Genomic DNA, 24159 nt, shown 5'->3' with positions numbered 1-24159 from the left:
CCTGCTAACAAACAAACAAACAAACACACGCTACCGATTACATATACCTCCTTGGCGGAGATAAATAAGAATACATTTTTTTAATGATTAAATTGATTATTCTAAATATATCTACTACCATTATACAGTATGTTACACAATGTCCCACTGCATTACTTTTTTTTAATCTATCTTACGGTATATAGTATATTTGTATGCTCCTCATTGCAGAGTGCCTTTGGAAGGAAGAATTATCTTTAAAAAGGAATGATTTTTATTTTCTAGTCCCATGTTAGTATATGAATAATATTAGAACCTCTTTAACCTTTCATTAAATCACTAATTGTATTATTATTATTATTATTAATATTTTATTATAATATGTAATTATAATATGTTTTGTTTTGTTATCAGGTTAAAAGTAACAAGGAGCTGTATGCCTTTTTGTTTAATGATTTCTTGCTGTTAACACAACCAGTTCGCCCTGGTCTTCTTTTTTCATTCTCTGATAACAAAAATGAAATGATGTACAAAATGTATCGACAGGTATGTCTTTTATTAATTTTTAAATATTATTATTGCATGAATCTGATATTATATGAACCAAATACTCATTGAGTAAAATTTGATGGAAAACTCCCTAAAAAACACCATCATTTTAACCTCATTATTAATTTTATCATTCATCACTGATATCATCATCATCATTCTCATTATCATTCAATATGTCTTATAATATATCTATAGGCCTACTATATTTATATTTAACATTTTCTTTGCAGCCTTTATTTCTGAGTGAGATTACAGTGAAGGTACCATCAGATGTACAAGATGAATGTGTGTTTCACCTTACTCACATTGAGAAAGTTTATGCTCTCAAAGCAGAAACAGAGAAAATTAAGTAAGTATTACCAAACATTGTATCAAAACTCAAAGGTAAATTATCTATAACTAGCGTAACAGCAACAGAAGTTGATCTTACATAACACGGGTATTCCATGACACAGTCACCTGCCTACCTCAACCCTCTTATCACAAGCTCACTACTTCATACAGGCATTGATGGCTATGCACTCACTGACTAAACCAAGGAGGTCTACAGGAAAAAAACAGGCATTAAAATATTTCGAAAAGGCTAAAACCACCCAAGGCCTCAGACCTGTGCGTTACATCACTGCATACATGCTCTACCCATCATAAAGACCTGTGATGGTTCTGAAATTTGTCATTACGGAGGGCAAAAGTATAAAATTAAAATGTGTATATAACTAATAATTTGCACAGTTGATCAAAATTTGATTATACTATGTTAGAATAAAAAATGTCGGATTATAGGTGGGGAGGTGGAGGGTGCTCATCCCTCGATATGCCACAATGAGAAAAGCAGTCCGGTTATTAAATGTATCAAATAAAGATTTCTGACTTCTTTTTTTTTAATTTACAGAAATAAATGGATCAAACAAATTGAAAATGCTTCAAAACACTCAATTGAAACAGAAAAGAAGAAGCGAGAGAAAGCCCAAAGAGGTAAATATTGTAAACTAGTGATTTAGTGAAGCTGTAACTTGGTGGCTAATATACTTGATTGACAGTGTTCAATCCTGACCACTGTAAGAGGGTTTTAACTCACCACTCTTTTCAATAAATTAGAAAATAGGTTATCCATCCTGTAATTGGTTGAGTTTACCCACTTTTAGATGCGTATGAAATAACATTTTTAAATCTAAAACAAGTAAATATTTACAGAGAAGAATAAACCCATTCTGTGTTATAGAAAGATTATGATCATGATTACCTTTCTTCTTTTGTGTTATGTAAATCTCTCTTAATTATTCTCTGTTTTAGTACGTTCAATGCGAAGCAAGGGAATTGGACGTTTGCTTGTCGTGATTATTGAGGGCGCTGATCTTAAGCCATCAAACTCTGTTACTGGTAAGGGAATGCGAGTTGTCTTTATCAATGATTAAAATACTTACAATCAAATTACAGTTAACAATTATATATTTCACACCCTACCCATTTTTTATGAACATTTTCATAATAAATTGTGTACTTGGACAATTTTCATTTGAAACTATAAAATCCCAGTATAAACATACAGTATCATTAGTTAAATTTGTTAATTAGTTAATTAATTATTAACCCAAGCTATTGTTCGTTTTAGTTACTGTATGCCAACCAAGCTTCACTTGTTGTGGTTGCCTTTTTTTGTGCAATTTTCTAATATTTTGGAATAAAGTTATTTAAATAGGTACTTATTGTCCTGCTGTTACAGACTTTTTAAATATATATTTCAACAGTTTTATCAATGTTTGAATGTTTGTATGCATTTTATTAGCAAATTAATTTCTCTCTTAGTTTTACTGATTATTGACACATAATATTTGACATTACATTTTATTGAAGGTCGTGCTGACCCATATTGTGAGGTTAGTATGGGAGGTGAGGAGAACCGTACACGTTTTATTCCAGACACATTGAACCCGAAATGGAACTATAATATGCAGTTTATTGTGAGAGATTTGAACCAAGATGTGCTATGTTTAACAGTCTATGATAAAGACTTCCTCTCTCCTGATGGTAGGTGTCTATTTCAATCATTCACTTTTAATAATTTTTCATTTAACGTTCATTTATTCATGAAGTATAGTACTTGTTTTGTTTGTTTGTTGATTAGCACAATAGTGCCTACAATTTTTAAGTTATCTTTCTACAAAAAGAAAAATGTGTTTTCTTTTAACAAGATCCGAAATATAAACATATACCCTCTGTGTGGCAATATTTTGCCAAGTACTTCACTCAGTTTCTGGGTTCTTTCATATATTTATTAGTGTGTTTGTTCTCTTAATTCAAAATGAATTAGGCCTACTGTTGTATCTGAAATACATAGTATTTATATACAGTAGTATACTAGTAGTACAGTACACTGCAATACCATCTTATATTACACAGCCTATGTAAATACGTGAACGTGATTGGTTGAAACTGCATCACATGACTACCGCTGCGAGGATCGTAAATCGTATATATCCTACCATCTGTGTATGCAGTTTATATTGTATACATGGGGTCTGATTAATCAAAATTACTCTTTCTTGACAAATGATGACAAAGCTTATTCCTTAAGATGAAATTATAGGCTTCAGTTTTTTACTTAAGCACTGCCTAACTACTGTATCTTGACTTAAGCAAAAAGATTATAATGGTATTTTTTCTTTGTATTATAGTGTAGTGTAGTTAGATAGGCCTACCTGTATCTTAATCATATTAAGAGTTTGTTTTACTGATACTCTTTGCAAATAGTCTGTATTACTGTACATCATTCATTACTCATTCACATGAAACAAATGTTAATCAAAACAATGTAATGTTGTAGTTTTTAAACTGAAATATTACAATTATTAATTATTTGGTTTGTTATTTTAGATTTTCTGGGAAGAACAGAAGTTCGAATAGCAGATATCAAAAAGGAAAATTACGGGAAAGGACCGATTACAAAACGATTACTCTTACATGAAGTATCGACGGGCGAAGTAGTGGTCAAGTTTGACCTTATTTTATATGACCAGACATGACAGGTTTACCGGTCATCTTAACCTACGCTGCTAGCAAATTTTTAGAGTAAAAATGTGCAAACATAACAATAATTGCTGTATTTTAAAGATGAGTTACTAGACATCATAGCTATATATTAGAAGATAATGTAATACATCCTCTGCAAAGCAATCTTTGTATATTTTTAAGATAGCATTATGAATAAAATGATGGTTGAATACAACATGTGTTCACACTACTGTATATTTATATTGATATATTCTTCATAATATAAGCTATTCTACATAAAAACAAATAGAGGCCTACAATAGACAGGGAGTTGCTGATTAAAAATTCCCTCGCATAATTATCTTGTATATTCTGATAAATTTATAAATATACTTTTAATGTGTTTTATTGTTTTTATTTTGTTCAGTAAATGTGTGATATATTTGTACAATTTTTGCTAAGTTGATAATGTAGATGAGATTTTAAGATTTATATTTTATTTTTCTATTGATTCTTATATTTCAATGGTTCTATTCCTTCACGTTTGTCACGCTTCTTATAAATGCATATTACAGATTTGATATTCAAAATCATGTCATTCAATTTAAGAGTATAAAGGTCAATAGATGTAATTTAAATATTGCTTGTCCCTATTAGGAAAAAAAGTGCATTTTCAATTCAATGGTGCAGTTATTTGGTAAATTGGCGCTTTGTAGAATAAGTTGTTTAATCATTTTATTTGTGTTTTTAGTACTATTCAGATAGTACTAACTCATTATTTATTGTAAAACTTTCTGATAAATACCAAATGCCCATATTTTCGCTCAAAACTTGCCGTGCTGAAGCTTCAAAATCATCTCTACAATTAGAACTCATTATGAAAATCTGATCATGGCCCAATTGTTTACAATAATGATATTTCATTACATACTTCTAAACACCTAACTTATGTGACCAGGTTTTTCTATTCAGTCTATGCTACTGTAGGTTCACCTCTTTCGTGTACCAATGCCAATATGTGATTTTTCTAGCTCTGTATAGTATTTGACTGTCAAACCCATGTTTTTACCAGAGGCAGAACCAGGATTTTAAAATAAGGGTGTCAGGCTACCTAATAAATGACCTATCTATGATCTATCTATTTTATCGGCCTTCCATCAGCTGATGTTTATTTTACTATTTTTTTAACAATGACCTTACATTGTTCTATTTTTGCCATATACAATAAAGAAGTAGGTAGAAAATAACATGCGGATGTGTAAGTTGATTGCTATGATACCGTGGAGGAATTTCCTAAAGTATGCTCTATGATCACCTTTTTTAAGTTTGTTTACTACAGTATTTCTATATGTAATCTTTTGTTTGTTCTATAGACTAAACTATATTGCATGCCAATCTTATTTAATATTTCTTTTTGAGGTACTTATAGAATAGTAAATTAGATAAGAAAGATTGCCAAATAGTTTTTTTGTAATTTGATCAGGGCTGAATATAATTGAATCATAAAAAATATAAATAAGTATTATTGTAAAGTAAATACAATTAATACTCACAAATTGAAGATAGTTACTAATATTTATTATATCACAAAAGAATGATAATAAAAATATGAAATTAACCTATGAATCATGTTAGGATTTGACAAATTATGAACAAAATAACGGTCATGCATTTTTAAAGGAACTTTGAAATAAATTCAGTGTTAACCTTTTCAATACTAAATTTATTTATGATATTTTTAGCTCTGTAAATTCAAGTTGTGTGCATGCATTAAAGTTTAAATACAATAGTAGCAAAATTAGATCAGACATATTTTTAATCAATAGTTTGTTTTAAATATTAGGTATATACTGTATTCACAGAAAACTAGATCAGTATATTACAATAAAACTACATGGATGGTTTACTGGCCAATAAGGCTTGGTTTAATTTTAGGAGCCTTAATTTTATTCAGCTTTGCATATATGTGCTATTACATGGAGACTAAGTCAAGTGCTTCTATGCTAAATAGTGTTAAGCTCTGTCTGCACTAATAAACTTTATGTGAATAGAAAATGTGATGTGCCCATATATGGACAAGATGACGTCATATCACTACCATATTTGGGCATACTTTTTGATAGTGTATATATAGCTTAACATCACATCCATATGAACACTTACCTTACCAGATAATATAAGTACAAATGTATAGTATATAATACAGAAGGCCTACTCCTAGCAGAAAAATGGCATGTTTCCTTGATTGCAAGCCTCAATTATGTATGCTATTAGAAGTCGATCAGGGGACATTTTGGCAATTACATTCATTTAATGATTTAACAGTATTATGGGCAAATTTCATTTGTATTTCATGTGCACATTTACCTTTACATGTCACAGTGCTATACCACATATGACAAAGTTACTTAAGTTATTCTAATTGCCTCTATAAAGAAGACAGAAGCCAGTGAATGTTTTAGAATTTAAAAGCACAACCTCACATTTAGTTGTATTGCGGCGTTAATCACTTAATTGATCTAAAATGTAAAAACGGAATAATTTTGAATATTAAAAATGTAAAAGATTTATAGCATATAAAGTCTGGTTATTTTAATTGTATCATCTGATATAGAGTCGAGCGGTTAAGGCATGGGCACTACAAACCATTGTACTGTAGCCATAATATCAGGACATGTTCTGGCTCTCCTGCTAGTAGAACAAGGTCCTGTTTCTGCTGCAAAAAATATGCCTAATAACGTGTGAATAAAGTGAACCAAGCAGAAACAGGACAACTTTAGTTGAAACGCAAAATAACAGTTATTTGATTGACATCCACTGACTTTGTGTCAACTACACTGCAGTAACTTTTGAATTAACGCCAGTGGCCATTGCATTCTGGGTAGTACCAAAAATTTCGGTCGACGACCACACACTGATAGGTTATTTAGGAGAAAACAATTAGCAGAAATGCAGTCGATATAAAAATTATATTTTAACTCTATTTTGATATAAACGGTTTATTCAGCAGTATGCAGCAGAAACAGACCCCAGGTCTTCTTGGATATAGGTCGGATAAAGACAAACATATGGTTCGTCTATGGTGCATCTTTCGGAAGAGAGAGGAGTTACCCCGGTGTACTGGTCAATCTCAGCCCCTGTCAGTCTTGGCAATGTAATGTGGCTTTAATGATTAATGTTCAACATTCTAATAAATAAACTGATTTATGTTGACCAAAAATGCTTCCAATATGCCAATTGACACCATTATTACCTCCCTGCTGCTTGATAGATGTATCATCTAATGGACGCATACATCATCACAATCATCTTCTACCATGAGATTGTGTGAACATGTTCTGTATGAATTGCTACATATCAGCTTACATACATTTAAATAGTACAAGTACTTAAATGAATACAAACACACAGATAAATTAAAGTTAATAAATTTTAATTTTAACATACATCAACAATTTCATCCAATCATATTATTAATTGTCTAGTGTCATCCACAGCAAAGGTATATGCTCAGTTTATGGGTAAATTATGGTTTGAAATATTTGAATTACTAAACCTTCTAAAACCATTTTTCTGTAGTAAGGATATTCAGTTTGTTATCATGCAATCTCGTATTGAGATACAGTAATACATTCTACCTATAGAATAACTAGATTTTCTTAAACATTTTCTTTTAATAGATTTGTCATGGTTTTCACTTTAGTAGCTGTAGACATATCAATATACTTGTCACCAACCTCTACAATCATACCGCTAATAATAGATGGATCCACCTGTTGGCGAAAAAAAAAACATTATACATTTAGGTCGTGTTCGTACGGTGGTTAAAATAAGCGCTTAATTTCACCCATGCCTCGGGTTATAAATTGAGCGTTGTTCGTACTTGAAATATTTAACCGCTTAAATTTTTAATCGACGAATCACAAACCGGAAATTACGTTTTAAGGTCAGTTGTCTTTTTACAACCTACGACCCCATTTTCGCACGCTAGTTTCGTGTTGTATATTTTATAGTCGCGATCTTTCTTTACAATAACAATTACTTGCTACCTTTTACACTGCTTATCCTTGCGACAAACCTTATGCCTCTTAACGCCGATAATCCTGCCGAAATATGCCTTCTCCTGACAACCATTATTTTACTCCTTGACAAAGAATTTGAGCCCAATGTTACACGAAACACCACCGACCAGCTAGGCCTACTAAGCGGTCTACACCAACAAGGACAGCACCAGCTGACGATCGCTCTCGAAGCGTGTATGGAAGAGCTTCGTAGGAGAAATGACGGGCCTAGGCAGCGAACGTTTGTCAAAATTTGACACATTGCCTCTATCGGAGATTTATTATCCTCGAAGGCCGAGTATAATTGGATTATCGCTGAAATAACCTGCAAATTTGGTGAACATTTTGCCTCAAATTTTTTGTAGCCTGAGGCAAAAGTTATTTGGGTCACGCGAACGGAAATCGGGAATAACCTGGTATTTTCAACCCCTACGAACAGGCCCTTAGACTGCAGTAATTAATAACCTAGTGGCATTGGACAAATGTAATCTTACTACCCATTCTCCTTCATTTCACATCAAATGGTTCATATGCTATCTCAAAGAGTTAATTTTCATGACTTCCATGACCTTCTAATTCTATTATTTTAACAGAGCTGATTGTATTCTTGCAATTTAATTGATTAATTACGCATCACATGTAATTTGCTGTTAACCCTACCTAAAGCAAAGTGATATCTATTGGTGATAATTAACACTTTATTTTTGCCACGCGACATTGACTAATCGTGTTCGGAAATTGTTATGTGCGCTGTCTTATAACTGTTCTACTCCATGATTAAAGTAAGCACTGTCTCTTTGAATGGCCTAGCTTTTCTAACTTTACGATGGATAAATTGAATAAAAGTAGGTGCTCATGAAATATCCATCCAACTCATAAATATTCATTATTTGTATACTATTCTGAAATTTTACATGAACTGAAAGGTTAAAATGTCAAAGTATAGCGAAAAAATTGTATGTTTCTTTCCAAAATACTTTGTAATTTTATTATTTTAAACTAAAAACTACAAAGAAACGATAAAGTGTTTACCTTTAAGGTCAGGTTGAGTGTTTCACCTTTCTTTATAAAGCCAGCCAATGACGTTTCTAGAGACTTTTTAGCAGCTGCATCAAGGGCCTGAAATAGAAATACATTATCAGTATGAGAAAATACTCCTTCTAAAATTAAACAGCTACTGTATTCTTTTACAATCCAATGTATGCAGGTAATATTCTATCATAATTGTTTCTACTATACATGGTATACATGAATGGTAATAACTAATCTGTAGGCCAAAAGAAAATTATAGGAGACGCAGAAAATTATAGGAGGCAGAATTTAATAAACAAGAATCTACAACACCTCTAAATATAAAATTACATTATTACAAAATAAACCAAGAGTGGGTATATCAAAGTCTCCTAGTCCATTAAACATACAATGTCATGATTTTACTAAAACTAAAATCGAGAGTGTATGTTTATAGTCACAGGAAAAGGTTCTATATCAGGTCTAACATGGCTAGAAATTTAGTTTTTTATCCACAAGCAAATCCTTGCTAGTTCTACAAAATATAACTAACAAAATAAAGAACACAACAACTGTAGCAAGCAAGCAAGCAAATGTTAATAAATACCATAAATAAGCATAACATAGTGTACATTTGCTGGACTAAAAAGAAAGGTTTTTTCTGTAATAAATTACAACCAGCAAACATTAGCTACCTTTGAAATTTTCAACTAGTGATAATATTAAAAATCTACTAGAAATTTGTTTGCTAGGGCATTAGAGGTTTCCCCTGAATAGGATTGTCGAAACATATTTTTTCTTGATTGTTTTTACAGTAGGCATGTCCCAAAGGAGAGGTTACACTATATATATTTGAGATAGTTTCCATCAGTCTGATTTCGTGAGTGTATTGTTTTTATACTATACTGAATCTTCTTACAGTAGCTGTTGTGATTGTAGAGACAACTTCTCCCTTGTGTGCTCCCATGATCTGGTTCCAGGAACTGAAGATATCATTCAGCTCTTTTACTCTATTGTTTTCAGTCAACATCGTAACAAAGTTTTCTGTAACCTTTGAATACTTTTTCTCCTTCATCCATTTCCCTAAGACTCCTGAAAAATGTTTTAACAAAATATTTTATTCAAGTTAATAATAAATATGGGAACAATTTGGTAACATATAGTAGAACTAACAAACTTTCAGAAAGGAATTTAGAAATATGGAGTTTAGATAATAAACTAAAATAGTTTGTATGAGAAGTGGATTATTATACAAAAAAGGAATATTTACGAGTGCAATGGTACAATTAATTTCACAGGGTGAAAGATGAAAGGTTATATTTTCATGTGGCAAGGATATTGCACTGTGAGGTAAGAGTTCAATAGAGTATTTAGTGAATATCATGTGACCCACAATCTTCTAATCAAATTAAAAACATCTATTCAGAAAGGAAAAATCCCAGTAACCTAATCTCAATTTTACATACCTGATTTATCTTGCTTCCTTATGACTGGATTACCAACAAAATCTGCCAATTTTACATCCTTCTTCAATAAATTCTATTAAACAATGAAATGATGTATATAATGTAGTAAAATGTTAAAATCAGTAACACAAATACTACTGAGGGAAGAAGGTGATCACTCACCAACACTTTTCTTCCTTGTGTGTGTTTGTTCATTACAGTCATCCTCTTAATGTGTATTCTCAACCATGGATGCGGTATATGCGGCATGGGCTCAGTGGAGGCTAGAGTGATTATTACACGCTTTAACATACATGTATGATTGGTGTACATTTGCCTCACATTTTGACAAAAGTTGGCATTTGAATATTGCGTGTACAGATACTAAAAGCTAACAATTGGACCACTTACTTGGAACTCTACAAGCTCTTTATTGACTTGATCAAGTTGTTTTTCCTTTGTAGCAGCTGAATAAAGGGCAGTAGCATACCGTCCACCAACTCCATATACTTGTAGAGGCGTCTAAATAAATATAACCAAACAATAATTTATAACATAAGTGGGTACATCCACTTTATACAGGGGTACATTTAAAGGTGAACGAAAAAAGTTAATGAAGTTTTTCATACCTTGACCAATTGACCCTGTCGAATGGCTGAAGTTGACAGCTTTCTTGCCTACATCCAGAAAAAAAAAACAATGAAACCAATTTAATGATGTGTTGTGGTGTTATGAAAAGACTAGGGAGCAAGCAAGTAGGATGACAGAAGACAGGAGGAGGAGATGGTTTCAGAATACTGTTTCAGTGTTAGAGAAGGCACGCTCTAATCAGAGTTTGCTTTGACGACGTTGTGGTGTTACAATTAAAACAAATCAAGTTTGTCTAAATTTAACAACCAAGATGATGCACATGCGCTATGCTTAGTTTTGATGATGTGAGCACACCGTGCACATACTATTCATCTCGTACAACAAATCTCCTTTCTTTGCGAAATGATGTGATGACACCGACAGTTTCTGAAGGCTAATTTAATTTACTAAATTATATTATTTCTAGGCCTAGATTAGGTCCAAGCCTAGCCTAGTCTAAACATATTGGAAATGGAAAATTAAAACTCTAGGCTATTTGGTTGAACTTGAGAGGATATAAATTTGGCCCTTCCATAATCGACAGCCGAAAAACTAAGCATATAGGTTAGCTATATGGAGATGGAACAGCGTTTTTACAGACAGTAGAGTAGCTACCAGATTCATATTCAGCAGGGCAGGGAGAGGGAGTATGGTCGAAGCGGCCGCCAACCAAAGCGGCCGCCAGTTTAATATCGTCATTTGTATGGAACGCCATGTGCGCTTTAATCTTTGATTGTCGTTGTCAACGCCATGGCCTATGGCGAGTTGAGTTACAGCTAAATAAATATAAGCCAACTCATGTACTATCAAATCTTTATATTTCTATAATAATTAAGTTTGCCTGCCGATAAATCAATGTATATTTTATTTGTATTTACTATTAACTAATACATATATCGAAATATATTTTGCCGAACCTTTATATCTCGTTTACATACTATTGAATCCTTATACAGTATTGCAATAATAATTTACATATACGGTATTGCCGAATCTTTATATCTCGTTTATATGCTATTGAATCCTTATACAGTATTGCAATAATAATAATTTACGTACGGTATTGCCGAATCTTTATATCTCATTTACATACTATCGAATTTTATACAGTATTGCAATAATAATTTACGTACGGTATTGCCGAATATTTATATCTCATTTACATTTAACTATCGAATTTTATACAGTATTGCAATAATAATTTACGTACGGTATTGCCGAATATTTATATCTCATTTACATTTAACTATCGAATTTTATACAGTATTGCAATAATAATTTACGTACGGTATTGCCAAATATTTATATCTCATTTACATACTATCGAATTTTATACAGTATTGCATTAATAATTTACGTACGGTATTGCCGAATCTTGATATCTCATTTGACATACTATCGAATCTTTATACAGTATTGCAATAATAATTTACGTATACGGTATTGCCGAATCTTTATATCTCGTTTACATACTATCGAATCTTTATACAGTATTGCATTAATAATTTACGTACGGTATTGCCGAATATTTATATCTTGTTTACATACTATCGAATCTTTATACAGTATTGCATTAATAATTTACGTATACGGTATTGCCAAATCTTTATATCTCGTTTACATACTATTGAATCTTTATACAGTATTGCAATAATAATTTACGTACGGTATTGCCGAATCTTTATATCTCATTTTTACATACTATCGAATCTTTATACAGTATTGCATTAATAATTTACGTACGGTATTGCCGAATCTTGATATCTCATTTGACATATTATGTACTATTGAATCTTTATACAGTATTGCATTAATAATTTACGTACAAATAAATTGCTGTCATCATGTTATTGTAATTAAATTATGATTGCGAACACTACTAGTTATTTTACTAATTAATTAATATACAATAACAAATATTTTTAATTATTAATATATTTATATATTTTGATATACTTTATTGATTGGTTTATTTATATATAATTCTTAATAATTGGCTTATTATTATATTATATTAATATACAATATAAACACCACAATGTATTTTAGACTTTATTAAACATATGTATATCATTTAGAACAGTTAAAATAAGTAATCATCGATTCGCCATTTCATTTAAAAGAACGTACGCGTATCACATTCAATCTGTAAAAAAAAGAGAATAAATTACATAATAATGTAGATTGTTATTTACGTCCGAGGTAAAGAAAACCTGTCGAAACAATGACAATCAAAGATTACAAAACAACGACAATCAAAGCGCACACGGCGTTCCATACAGATTACCGTTATTGAACTAGCGGCCGCTTTAGTTGGCGGCCGCTTCGACCGTAATCCAGGGAGAGGAGGCCTAAGGCTAGGCCTAGGACTCGGCAGTAATAAGTCACTTTTTTATCTGTATACGTTAAAAATATATTTATTACAGACATTGATAATTGATACTACTAAATACTTGTATTGTAGGCCTATATTAATCAGTATTTTACAACTTTACCAAAACAGAAAATTTTGCCGGTGAAGCCATGTTTTTAGTTTTTTCACGTCCGAGCGAGCCACTAAACCAATAGTATTTATATTTTGGGTTTTAATTACTGTAACGTTTTTGTATTGCTTCATTTAAGCTAATTGTAAATGTTTTATATTTTCTTTTAATTTATGACACATTAAAAATGTAAAATTTGATATAAGAAGAAGAATGTTTTATTTATTTAAAAAAAAATGTTGTTGCAGTATTTGGTTACGCCTGCGCACTGATGTTTTGCATAAAATGAAAGAATGCCTTTTTAAATGCGTGTACATTTGTGATCATCCGTCAAACTATATTTGATTTGAATTTATTTGGAAAATCATTATAAACAAGAAATATTTCTTACAAAAAACGCCATTCAAATTTTGACGTAATAGTTTACTGTTCTTTCTTTATTCATGCTTTTTTTTTATAGGTATTCTATTTGCTAATTTAAGAAATGATGATTTTATTATCAATTATTTGTGTTAACGATGGCAGTAGTAAACAATCTGAAATGAACAAAGTCGACCGTGGCCTACTCAGAACAAATATATAATCCTAAGTTATACTATACTGTACATATTCCGGCTCGGGTTGGGTCCCCACATTACCCCAACCAGTAAACAAAATTATAATTTCTAGTCGCCAACAATCGTAGGCCTACTCACTAATCAAACAAAAGTTCATTTACACCACCATTCGCCAAAATTTACCCGAAGAAGGATTTTTTGGACAATTATTCAATAGGCTACCCGCCCGGTCTACGTTGACAGACAAAACGAAATTGTTATTTAACAGGGTCTTCTTACAGAATACACTGTCTGCATACATCATTTCATAGACTCCCAAACGTGCTGTGGGGTTTTCGCATGCCCAGTCCGAGTTTACAAGTTCCGTTTTTTCAGCGTGATGATGTGATGGCAATTTCAGTAATAGTTCCGTCCTCTTGAATCCCTCTTGAATATAACTGCCTAAAGGCGCGGCGCGAAAAAACATTACAAATAAATACATTTATAAAAGATTTTCTAGGATAGCCCTAAAGGTCATTAGCTTCATTCTTCGCGCCTTCTCTAAATGATTTCTTCGACTTTGCTTTTTTATGATTCATTGTCTTTCTTCAATTTTTTATTGTTAATTTTAACTTTTTATTAAATGTTAACTTTTTATTAGGGTCTATAGGCCTATAGGTCTTTTATAATTCTTAAAGAGTTTTATATTTATTTTTGATGTTGTAATTTGTACTTTTATTGTAAGCTGATGTCATCCATCTCCTTCTTTTGTTAATTGGCCCATACATGGTGGAGGAATGAATAAATATGTATAGCCTAGGAGGCATACTGATACTATTCTATCACTTTCTTAGGATTTGATTCATTAAAATGTGCTTGATGAATGAACTCTTTAATTTTCTCTTCATTTAGAATAAAATGACTGTACTGTATTAACATGGCGCTATAAATTATTAATTAATTTATAGCTACATGTATTCACTAAAAAATGAATAACCCCACGCATACTAAAAACAAACTTCCTGAAGTTAACGCGCAAAACGTATTTCCTCTGATGTCAACGCATTTCAAACGGCGACACCAACCAACGATTATTAACGAAACACAACACATGGACTTTTTGCCTGTAAGGAAGTAGGCCTAGTCGTAAAAACAAACTTTAAAATGCCTCGATATGAACTGTCTCTTATAATGCGAGCTTTAGAAAGGGTTCGTCAGCTTTGATTTTTGAATTTCTTCTATGTTAGTGACTTAATAATATGGAAACGATAATTTAATTGTATGCTAGGCCGGCCTACTAACTAGCTAGGCTAGGCTAGGCCTCTATCTAGTAGGCTAGGCCTAGGCCTAGTACTACTACCTAGGCAGGCCTAGCCTAACTAGCTAGCTAGACTAGGCCCTAGCCTAGCTAGGGTGCAGGTCAAGTCGGCCCCAAACCGTCTCGGCCAAAGTCAAGTCGGCCCACGTCAAGTCGGCCCCAAGTCAACTCGGCCTCACGTCAACTCGGCCTCACGTCAACTCGGCCAAAAACTAATCGGTCAACTCGGCCACAATCAAGTATGGAACGCAAAAAGTACTTAATATTATTATGATTTATTATTACTATTTATCCACTCTTAAAAAAAAACGTTATGTCTAAAGATACGGTACCGTATCCATACTTTTAAAAACTAAAGGTACGGTAATTATAGAGGGCGCTATGTAATGTGGATGTTAATCAAATAGGTTATTGCATTGGTTTTCTGCAAGCCAGCTGTGTAGCCTAGTGGGCATGTGATGAGGCTTTGGCTTAAGGGGTTGGGGGTTCGATACTCTTCTTGACGTCTTTTTTTTTTTTTTTTTAGTTTTTAATTTAAGAGAGATTATTTAGAGGGTTAGGTTTTTAATATTTAGGAAGGAGTTTAATATTTAGGAAGGAGTTTTATATTTAGGAACGAGTTTTATATTTAGGTACGAGTTTTAGGAATGCAATTTTACCGTACTTTTAGCAAACGGAAGCGCCCTCTATAATTACCGTATCTTTAGTTTTTAAAAGCATGGATACGGTACCGTATCTTTAGCAACGGCGAAAAAAAAAATAAGAAAAATACTCATATACAAGAATATTTCTTACAAAAAACGCTGCTCGCTTATTGTTATTGCTAAGGTCAAGTCTGGGGATCGCTTCATCACGCCTAGATACTTCATTCAAGTATCCTATTACAAACAAAAACTTCAATGGACTGTTTTGATAATAATTCAATGATTATCTGACAGCGAATTATATCATGGGACTCATAAATACCAGAATGCTTTGGGATTTGTCGTTAGACTCTTTTCTCAGCCGTTTTTGGATTCAACAGGTGGTACCAATAAATTACAGTGGAGTTTCCATTTTAACAAAAATGTCAAAGTGTAGTACTATAAAGCTGCTTGATTTCATCTAATGAATGAGTCATCTTGTGTGACGTAGCCGGCTAGAGCAGCAGCGTGAAAAAAATGATGTCATTGCCGATATTATAGCTCCATGGTTCCACCATTTGGTCATAGAAAAATTATCGTACATATCGTTTTTGTCCATGATTTGCGTTTTTAAAAAAGGGGAATCCCCCGGTCAGCGAAAACACGTAGCACTTGTAGATATCGAAATAGCTGCCAAATGCGCAGCTACGAATTGGTTTCAGATGTTGTCGCCTAATCAAATGCATACACTGAAGAAATCTACGCGTGATTCAACCATGGAGTTAAAGCCCCCTTCCCTACATTTTTTAGATCTAATTTAAGATCACAAACTATATTTAATGTAAAAATAATACTATATGGTCCTATTGCGATAACTTTTTTCGTCTTTAACTTTTCAGCGAAAATACCGTGTTTTCCCCAATTTGTATCAACTGAGTCTGGCAAAAATAGAAAGACAATTAATGCAGCAACTATACAACGTCAGGCTAGGTATATAGCTAGCGTACGATGTTCGTACGTTACCGATGTTTACCAGCTAGGCCTACAAAACTAAGCCTAGCTAGGCTAGGCCTAAGACCGTCCACGAGAGGTCGATCGCCGCGAGCTACTTAGGTACTGTAGTGCATTGTTTCTCACTTTTTATCATAATTTACCATAAAACGTACATTTAAGACAAGGAATGACATGGTTTAATGTTTTTAAAGTGAAATATATGTATTATTTTCCAAAAAACGTCCAAAATTGCATGGAAGGGGTCTTTAACATTATTTAATACCTCAATGATTCAACCAAACAATCTTATTACACCTAATAAATGTCCTCGCATATCGGACATGTTTATTGAATTTTGACGCACTTACGAACATACGTGCCCACGTACGTGCATCATCATTATTGGGTCTACAATGTTCCAAATTCAAAATGTTTATATTGTAATCATTAATAATAGTATGAATGCTAGCTTATTAATCAATTGTTTGTTAATTTTATTAAACGTAAATAAAGGAAAGATGGTGAAATCCTCCTTATTTTTTTTGCTAAATGTAGTATTGTCTAAATATTAATATTCATTAAAAAAAAGTCATAGGTAAAAAATATTATTTTATCAATCCCCTTCCTTTGCACCTTTTGCATTCCATACTTTAACGGGGCCGAGTTGACCGATTATTTTTTGGCGGAGTTGACGTGAGGCCGAGTTGACTTGAGGCCGAGTTGACTTGGGGCCGACTTGACTTGGGGCCGACTTGACTTTGGCCGAGACGGTTTATGGCCGAAATCCCTAGCTAGCTAGGCCCTAACTAGCTAGGCTAGGGTTCGCCTATTACTACTAGCTAGGCCTACCCTGCATTGCCCCATAGGCCTATGCCTATTAGGAGATAGGGAAACGTCAAACTCAGTCAGCCTTCTGCTGGACCTACTTCTCTTAACTACTACACAGTACTACAACTAGGCCCTAGGCCTAGTCTAGCTAGAGTCTACTACTAGAGAGGCCTAGGCTAGCCATTTTTGCTTCATTTGGGGTTTTTTTCATCGTTTAAAAAAAATTTTAATTACACTAATATTATTAAAGAACTTAGAAATGCTACTCAATAGATGGAAAGGAAGAAACCTAACCTTTTTTGGCAAAGTTACCATTTAAAAAAGTTTAGCTTTGTTTAAACTAACATACAATGCATGTATAATTGATGTACCAGATGATGTTATTTTAAAATAAATAAATTGATATATAACTTTTTATGGAATGGAAAAACAGAAAAAATAAAAAGAAAAACTTTAATCGGTAAAATGATTAAAGGGGGCATAGGTATGCCTGATTTCGCATTACACATAAACTCTCTGAAAATGATATGGGCAAGAAAATTACTGTGTAGAAAACATGTAAGATGGAAACTCTTACCACTATACTATTTTAACAAATTTGGAAACGAACAACTAATTTTAAGTATGTCAAATATCAATTTAAAAAATAACATGGGCTTAGATAATATACCATCTTTTTATTATAATGTTCTAAAGTGTTGTGTTGAATTTAATAATATGAATAATGAAGGTACAATTAACAAGTATGAAGAAGTGATAAAGCAAAACTTATGGGGTAATAATTATATTAAATATAGAAACAAACCACTATTCTTTAAGAACTGGATAGATGCAGGTTTTAATCAAATTGGAGATATAATTATTTTCAGTCGTCTAATGAAACCTATAGAAATAATTAAACAACTACGTATTAAGAAAAACTGGATAGCTGAATATGTTTCTTTAACTAGAGCTATTCCAAAAGAGTGGTTAAGTATAATTAAACATAATATGCCAAATATGAACCAATATATGAATGTGAAGCTGGAATACAATATCAACAATATAATTAAGATGACGACAAAAGATGTTTATTCTAACTTTGTTAATAATGTTTTTATACCCCCGAAAAGCATACTTAAATGGAATAACATTTTTAACAAAGATATCAAGTGGTGTGATGTCTGGAAAAGAAAAGTGAAAAACGAAAAAACTAAGAAATTTGCCCAGTTGAATTACAAATTACTAAATAGAATTGTACCTACAAATCTAAAACTGTATAACTGGAAACTGAAAAATAATAACATATCTAACAATTGTGGAGTCATTGAAGACGAAAAACATATGTTTTACTATTGTACTGTAGACGTAATACTGTGGAAAAAATTGACAATATATTTAAAAAAGCTAGATAACAGCAGTAGCTCGTTCAAAGAACTCCTGTTAGGAAGTAAATGTCAATTAAAAAATCAATTGTATTCAATGGCTGTGTACGTCATATACATAATTAAAATTAAAACTGAACTTAAAAAACCTGTATGCCAGAATCCCTGGATTCAGTTTAAATAATATGAATACACTAGGCATGTTGTAACTTATAAGTGGCATCCATATTTGTATTTTAAAATGTACAGTATTATATCATGTACAAAATGAAGTGTAGATTTTTATGGTTTCTGTATGCATATAATTAAAACACTATGTATAAAGGTTAAAAGAGTAAAAATCAGAAAATAACGAAAAAAGTAGAAAACGGAAATTTAATGTACGAAAATGAAATGTGAACGAAATATGTATGAAATATTGAATGAATAAAGGTGGTGGTTAACCACAAAAGAGGGAAAAAAAATTATTATTGAAGTGACATACTATAGGCCTATATAACAATTCAACATGTTAACACATATGCAAATTTCAAAAATTAAAAAATATTATATTATCAATTATTATTACTAGGCCTAGGCCTATGTGTCCGAAATTACTGTCTGTAGACTAGAAATTTAACCTTTATAGGCCTGGCCCTAGGAGACCAAAAAAACTAAAATAAAAGGCCTAACTAAATATATAATTAATTAATATATATTATTATGCTTCAATTGTATACAAAGGCAGCAAGTGATTACAAAAAAGATATTTTAGCTTAAACGTCTCCAAACGGAGTGTTGGTAACACTCAAATTAGCAGTGATTTAGTGTAATGTTTAAATTTGGTTTCAGCCAACACTTGTTGAGGCCATGAAACGAGTTGTGAGTGAATTGATTAATCAAGGTGCCATTGTACGAGGTATGGAAAGTCTTGGAGAGCGACAGCTACCATATACAATGATGGCCCATGCTCAAAAGTTTTATTATGGACAGTAAGTAATGTATTAACAAAACCAATTGAGTAAAATTGGGCCTCAAAAACATGATTATAATATGTTTTAAAAAGTATTTTCAGGTTTTTTTTATGGGTAGTTGGAGAGGACCACAGCATTCCCATTGATAATAATGATCCTTTACAGTATAATGATTCCACTTCAGTTGTGTTTTTATCCTCAATTCATGTACATACTAGTCTTGTCCAAATAAAAAAATCAATTCCCGAAAAGTACCAAATTATTGACTATTATGATGTAACTAATCTACTAAATAATATACACAAGTATTTGTCTATCCAGGGAAGAGTGAAAAATACTGGTCTATACAATTGACAAAATATAGCCTTTGTTGCTCTTTGTTGCTCTGCTGTTTGTAATGGCTAGGCCTAACCTACTACTACTCTACTAGTATTGAGTTTTTTTTTGGTGAAAACAAATAAAATAACAAGTTTTTAAATATCAGACAAAAAATAAATATTAACAGCAAATTTTGATTCATCATCATGCTTAATGTTTTTGCTGAAAAATATATGTTAACAATTTGGTTTTATTCTTTCCTTTACAGTTACTTTATTTTAGATATTGAAGCGTCAACACGGTTATGTCACAATATCAACCCTTACTTCAAGAGGGATATTGACATCATAAGAAAACACTTTATTGTTCCACATTATATTAAATATAAACCGTTTGAATGTACTGGTCCCTATACTGGAATGTACGCACCAGAATCAAAGAAATTAGAAACGGACAAAAAGTTACGGAAGAAACTTGGTGTTATTGAATGATGACATTACACTGTAGTGCTGAATTACTAATAGAAGTCTAAATGATTTTATGAACAATAAATGTTGGTTAGACTTGACCTCTAACTAACCACAAGACTTGATCATGTTTATTCTGACTACAGTTGATGTGAATCATGGTCTGTGAAGATGTCAGTGTTAAGAGAATTCCAATCATCACACAGAACAACAACGGTTGCTGTAATAATGTAATATTATATGCGTCACCTATATAAATAACAAGTGATTTTTAAACATGTTGCTAAACTAATAAATGTTTACAAAATCGACAGTGATCACCACAAATGACACTAATTTTATGACAGACATTATGTATGTGAAATGGATTTTGTTTTTCACGAATTCCAACTAATAGCAATAATTTCCACTATATATTTAGGCTCAATATACTACTAAATTAATTAAGATTACAATTAAATTACACGTTTTAATAATTTAGCATGCATGCAAATAAGACCAATAAATGGAAATTTAATCAAGCTAAAGTTTGGTGTAGCACTATACATCGCGTTTTTCAGAAACGTGGTTAGTGTCACTGAGTCACTATGATTTAACAGTTTAACATACAAGTGTTGGCATTTGGAAGATTGGTTTTGACAAAGTTTTAAAGAAATGTTGAAAATGAAATACTGTATAAACGTATAATAAAATGAGTAGTGACAATATATGGGTTCCTGTTTTTACTCCGATATATTCATAACGCAATCCTATAATTGTCTCGCTATGTCTTAATTTAATTGCATATTCATTGTTGCACGGCTGCAGTGAATTTCATATTATAAACAAAATAGGTCTAATACTCTGACTTTTAATTCTGTTTACACGACAAAATTGGATATTTTTGCTAATTTTGATAACTTATTAAACAGTTACCGATGGGATATGTATTGGTTCCGCTTTTACTATGTATCTAATAGTAAAAACTTTACTTGTCATGTGGTATCTGTTCTTGCTTTTCTTACTTTAGTTCCACTTCAGCAAGGTTAGTCCCACCCTAAATCAGCTATTGGATGTTGGTATTTGTCTTATAATAATAGTTCATTCTTATATAGCGCATACGCAAGCTCTCAATGCATGTTAATGCTTTTATTAGTCCAAATCAAGTACACATTGTTGAAAATGTAGATAAAAAAGGCTTATTAATTTAGTATAGCAATATCACCTTGATTTGTTTCTGTGGGGAAATCGACCGATCTTTTAGCTCTTTAGATTTTACACTTTTCGTCATCGTTTCAATCTAACTCATGGAGGTATAGTTGACCCTGTGAATCATACACCATTTGGAGCCAAACTCCCTCGATTTGTATATGGATGGGCAGTTTCGTCGATCGCTTATTGTATCAGTTATAGATTAATAAATCCGAGTTTTTGTTGCCAGGTAATCATCCTGAAACAATGAAAGCTGTTGTAAACACAATACAGTACTGCGTCACAATCCTCCTCGCCCTCTAATTCGATAGTGTCGATTTTATGTATGTTAATTATTTATGATATGTAGTCTGGAAATTGAATATATAAAACTAGTTTAAAATAAGAACATATCTCACAGTATTCACTAAAGTGTGCAATCGAAGGAACAAGGTGTAACAAATAAGGTATGTATATGTTATGTTTTGCCTGTATAAACTGATCAATTTCCAATTACATTGTGTTTGATAACTCATTCGCGTTACATTGCTTTTCGTCATGCTCTGACTCGTCTACAAATCTAAAAGCAAATGTCAGAGTTGTACACTTGAGAAGATTTTTGTGCTAAAATTGTAAGTAAAATTGTTTACTTTCTTAATATCACGACCGCATAGTTTGTTAAACTTTACATCACTTAGTTTTTAAATAGTTTGTAAGCCCATATGTTTATAATATACAAACGGGAATCACGGAATAGGGCCTACAGTAAACAAACAATTTTTTGTTAATGAATTGAGTAGATTCATGACATTTTAAATGTATTTTGTATTTAAGGAAGACAATTGACTCAACATCGAATTGTATATGTCTCTATAGACGAAATGCAAATAAATAGTTATATTTTTGATATTTTGATTACGTTCGTTCATGCTAGATATATAACAGAAAACTCACAATGTAATAATATTGTACAAGATAAAAGCAGGAAAAATAATATTACTACATATTTTATTCATTTATATAGATATTTTGATTACGTTCGTTCATGCTAGATATATAACAGAAAACTCACAATGTAATAATATTGTACAAGATAAAAGCAGGAAAAATAATATTACTACATATTTTATTCATTTATATTATATTATTTATTACAAATCCGGTAAAAATAATCAAAGGCCTAACACAAAAATGTACAAAATCTTGATATAACAATAGGCTACAATAAATATAAAATGTTATTAAATGTTTAAACTTGAACAATATCTTGGCATAAATTAATACCAACTGTTAGTGTTAACACGTATTTCTTAAATATTTGTTGCCTTTGCTTTTCATTTTATCACATATTTACAAAGAACAGTTAATAACACAATAATAAAAATATTTTGTATTTAAACATTAGGCCTAATTTGAATAATAATTTATGTAAAACAAAATCATTATTTGTTTTGCTTCTTCTTCACATCTATTTAAGGCATTATGCATAACTTATATTTTAAAAAAAAACTGAAATCAAGTAGTAAATAATGTTGCTACAGAACACTGTAGTACCCCTTACGCATTGGATTGTAGTAGGCCTATTAAAGATTATATATTATATATAATATGTATATTATATATTATATGTAGTCATATAATATGTATATTATTTATTATATGTAGTCATATAATATGTATATTATATATTATATGTAGTCATATAATATGTATATTATATATTATATGTAGCCATATAATATGTATATTATATATTATATGTAGCCATATAATATGTATATTATATGTAGTCATATAATATGTATATTATATATTATATGTAGTCATATAATATGTATATTATATATTATATGTAGTCATATAATATGTATATTATATATTATGTAGTCATATAATATGTATATTATATATTATATGTAGTCATATAATATGTATATTATATGTAGTCATATAATATGTATATTATATATTATATGTAGTCATATAATATGTATATTATATATTATATGTAGCCATATAATATGTATATTATATATTATATGTAGTCATATAATATGTATATTATATATTATATGTAGTCATATAATATGTATATTATATATTATATGTAGTCATATAATATGTATATTATATATTATATGTAGCCATATAATATGTATATTATATATTATATGTAGCCATATAATACGTATATTATATCATATGTAGCCATATAATATGTATATTATATATTATATGTAGCCATTTAATATGTATATTATATATTATATGTAGCCATATAATATGTATATTATATATTGTATGTAGCCATATCAGTCATTCACAACGCCGATCACGCATCATTATGTAGTTCTTGGTAACGTACCATCAGTGACCACATCTTCAAAATACTGAATATTAAGAAAAATAAAATAATATGGTAATGAGTATTGTTATT

The 24159-nt window shown here is 31.2% G+C and overlaps 3 protein-coding genes across 3 annotated transcripts in view; 2 read left to right on the top strand and 1 right to left on the bottom strand.

Moving 5' to 3' along the window:
- The window catches only part of LOC140055143 (intersectin-1-like), a 52417-nt gene extending 46363 nt beyond the window's left edge, over nt 1-6054 (top strand). Inside the window, exons 37-42 of the mRNA XM_072100369.1 lie at nt 394-525; nt 762-880; nt 1424-1506; nt 1825-1911; nt 2386-2559; nt 3406-6054. Coding sequence (XP_071956470.1) covers nt 394-525; nt 762-880; nt 1424-1506; nt 1825-1911; nt 2386-2559; nt 3406-3554 — 744 coding nt within the window. The 3' untranslated portion in view covers nt 3555-6054. The remainder of the gene's footprint in view (nt 1-393; nt 526-761; nt 881-1423; nt 1507-1824; nt 1912-2385; nt 2560-3405) is intronic.
- Nucleotides 6055-6938: 884 nt separating this feature from the next.
- On the bottom strand, nt 6939-13221 carry LOC140054146 (ATP synthase subunit O, mitochondrial-like). Its single transcript, XM_072099031.1, has 7 exons — nt 13165-13221; nt 10669-10716; nt 10451-10561; nt 10061-10133; nt 9514-9686; nt 8616-8702; nt 6939-7295 (listed from the first exon to the last, which is right to left on the bottom strand). Exons 1-7 carry the CDS (start codon nt 13192-13194, stop codon nt 7182-7184), a joined length of 636 nt encoding a protein of 211 aa, XP_071955132.1. The 5' UTR covers nt 13195-13221; the 3' UTR covers nt 6939-7181.
- Nucleotides 13222-14734: 1513 nt separating this feature from the next.
- LOC140054670 (small ribosomal subunit protein bS6m-like) lies at nt 14735-21410 on the top strand. The gene is made up of 3 exons (XM_072099745.1): nt 14735-14897; nt 19646-19785; nt 20354-21410. Exons 1-3 carry the CDS (start codon nt 14853-14855, stop codon nt 20574-20576), a joined length of 408 nt encoding a protein of 135 aa, XP_071955846.1. The 5' UTR covers nt 14735-14852; the 3' UTR covers nt 20577-21410.
- Nucleotides 21411-24159: the final 2749 nt, after the last annotated feature.

This window comes from Antedon mediterranea, chromosome 7 (assembly GCF_964355755.1).
Source record: "Antedon mediterranea chromosome 7, ecAntMedi1.1, whole genome shotgun sequence".
Taxonomy (NCBI): domain Eukaryota; kingdom Metazoa; phylum Echinodermata; class Crinoidea; order Comatulida; family Antedonidae; genus Antedon; species Antedon mediterranea.
The sequence above is the reverse complement of the archived record's forward strand: the minus strand, read 5'-3'. Positions and strand labels throughout refer to the sequence as shown.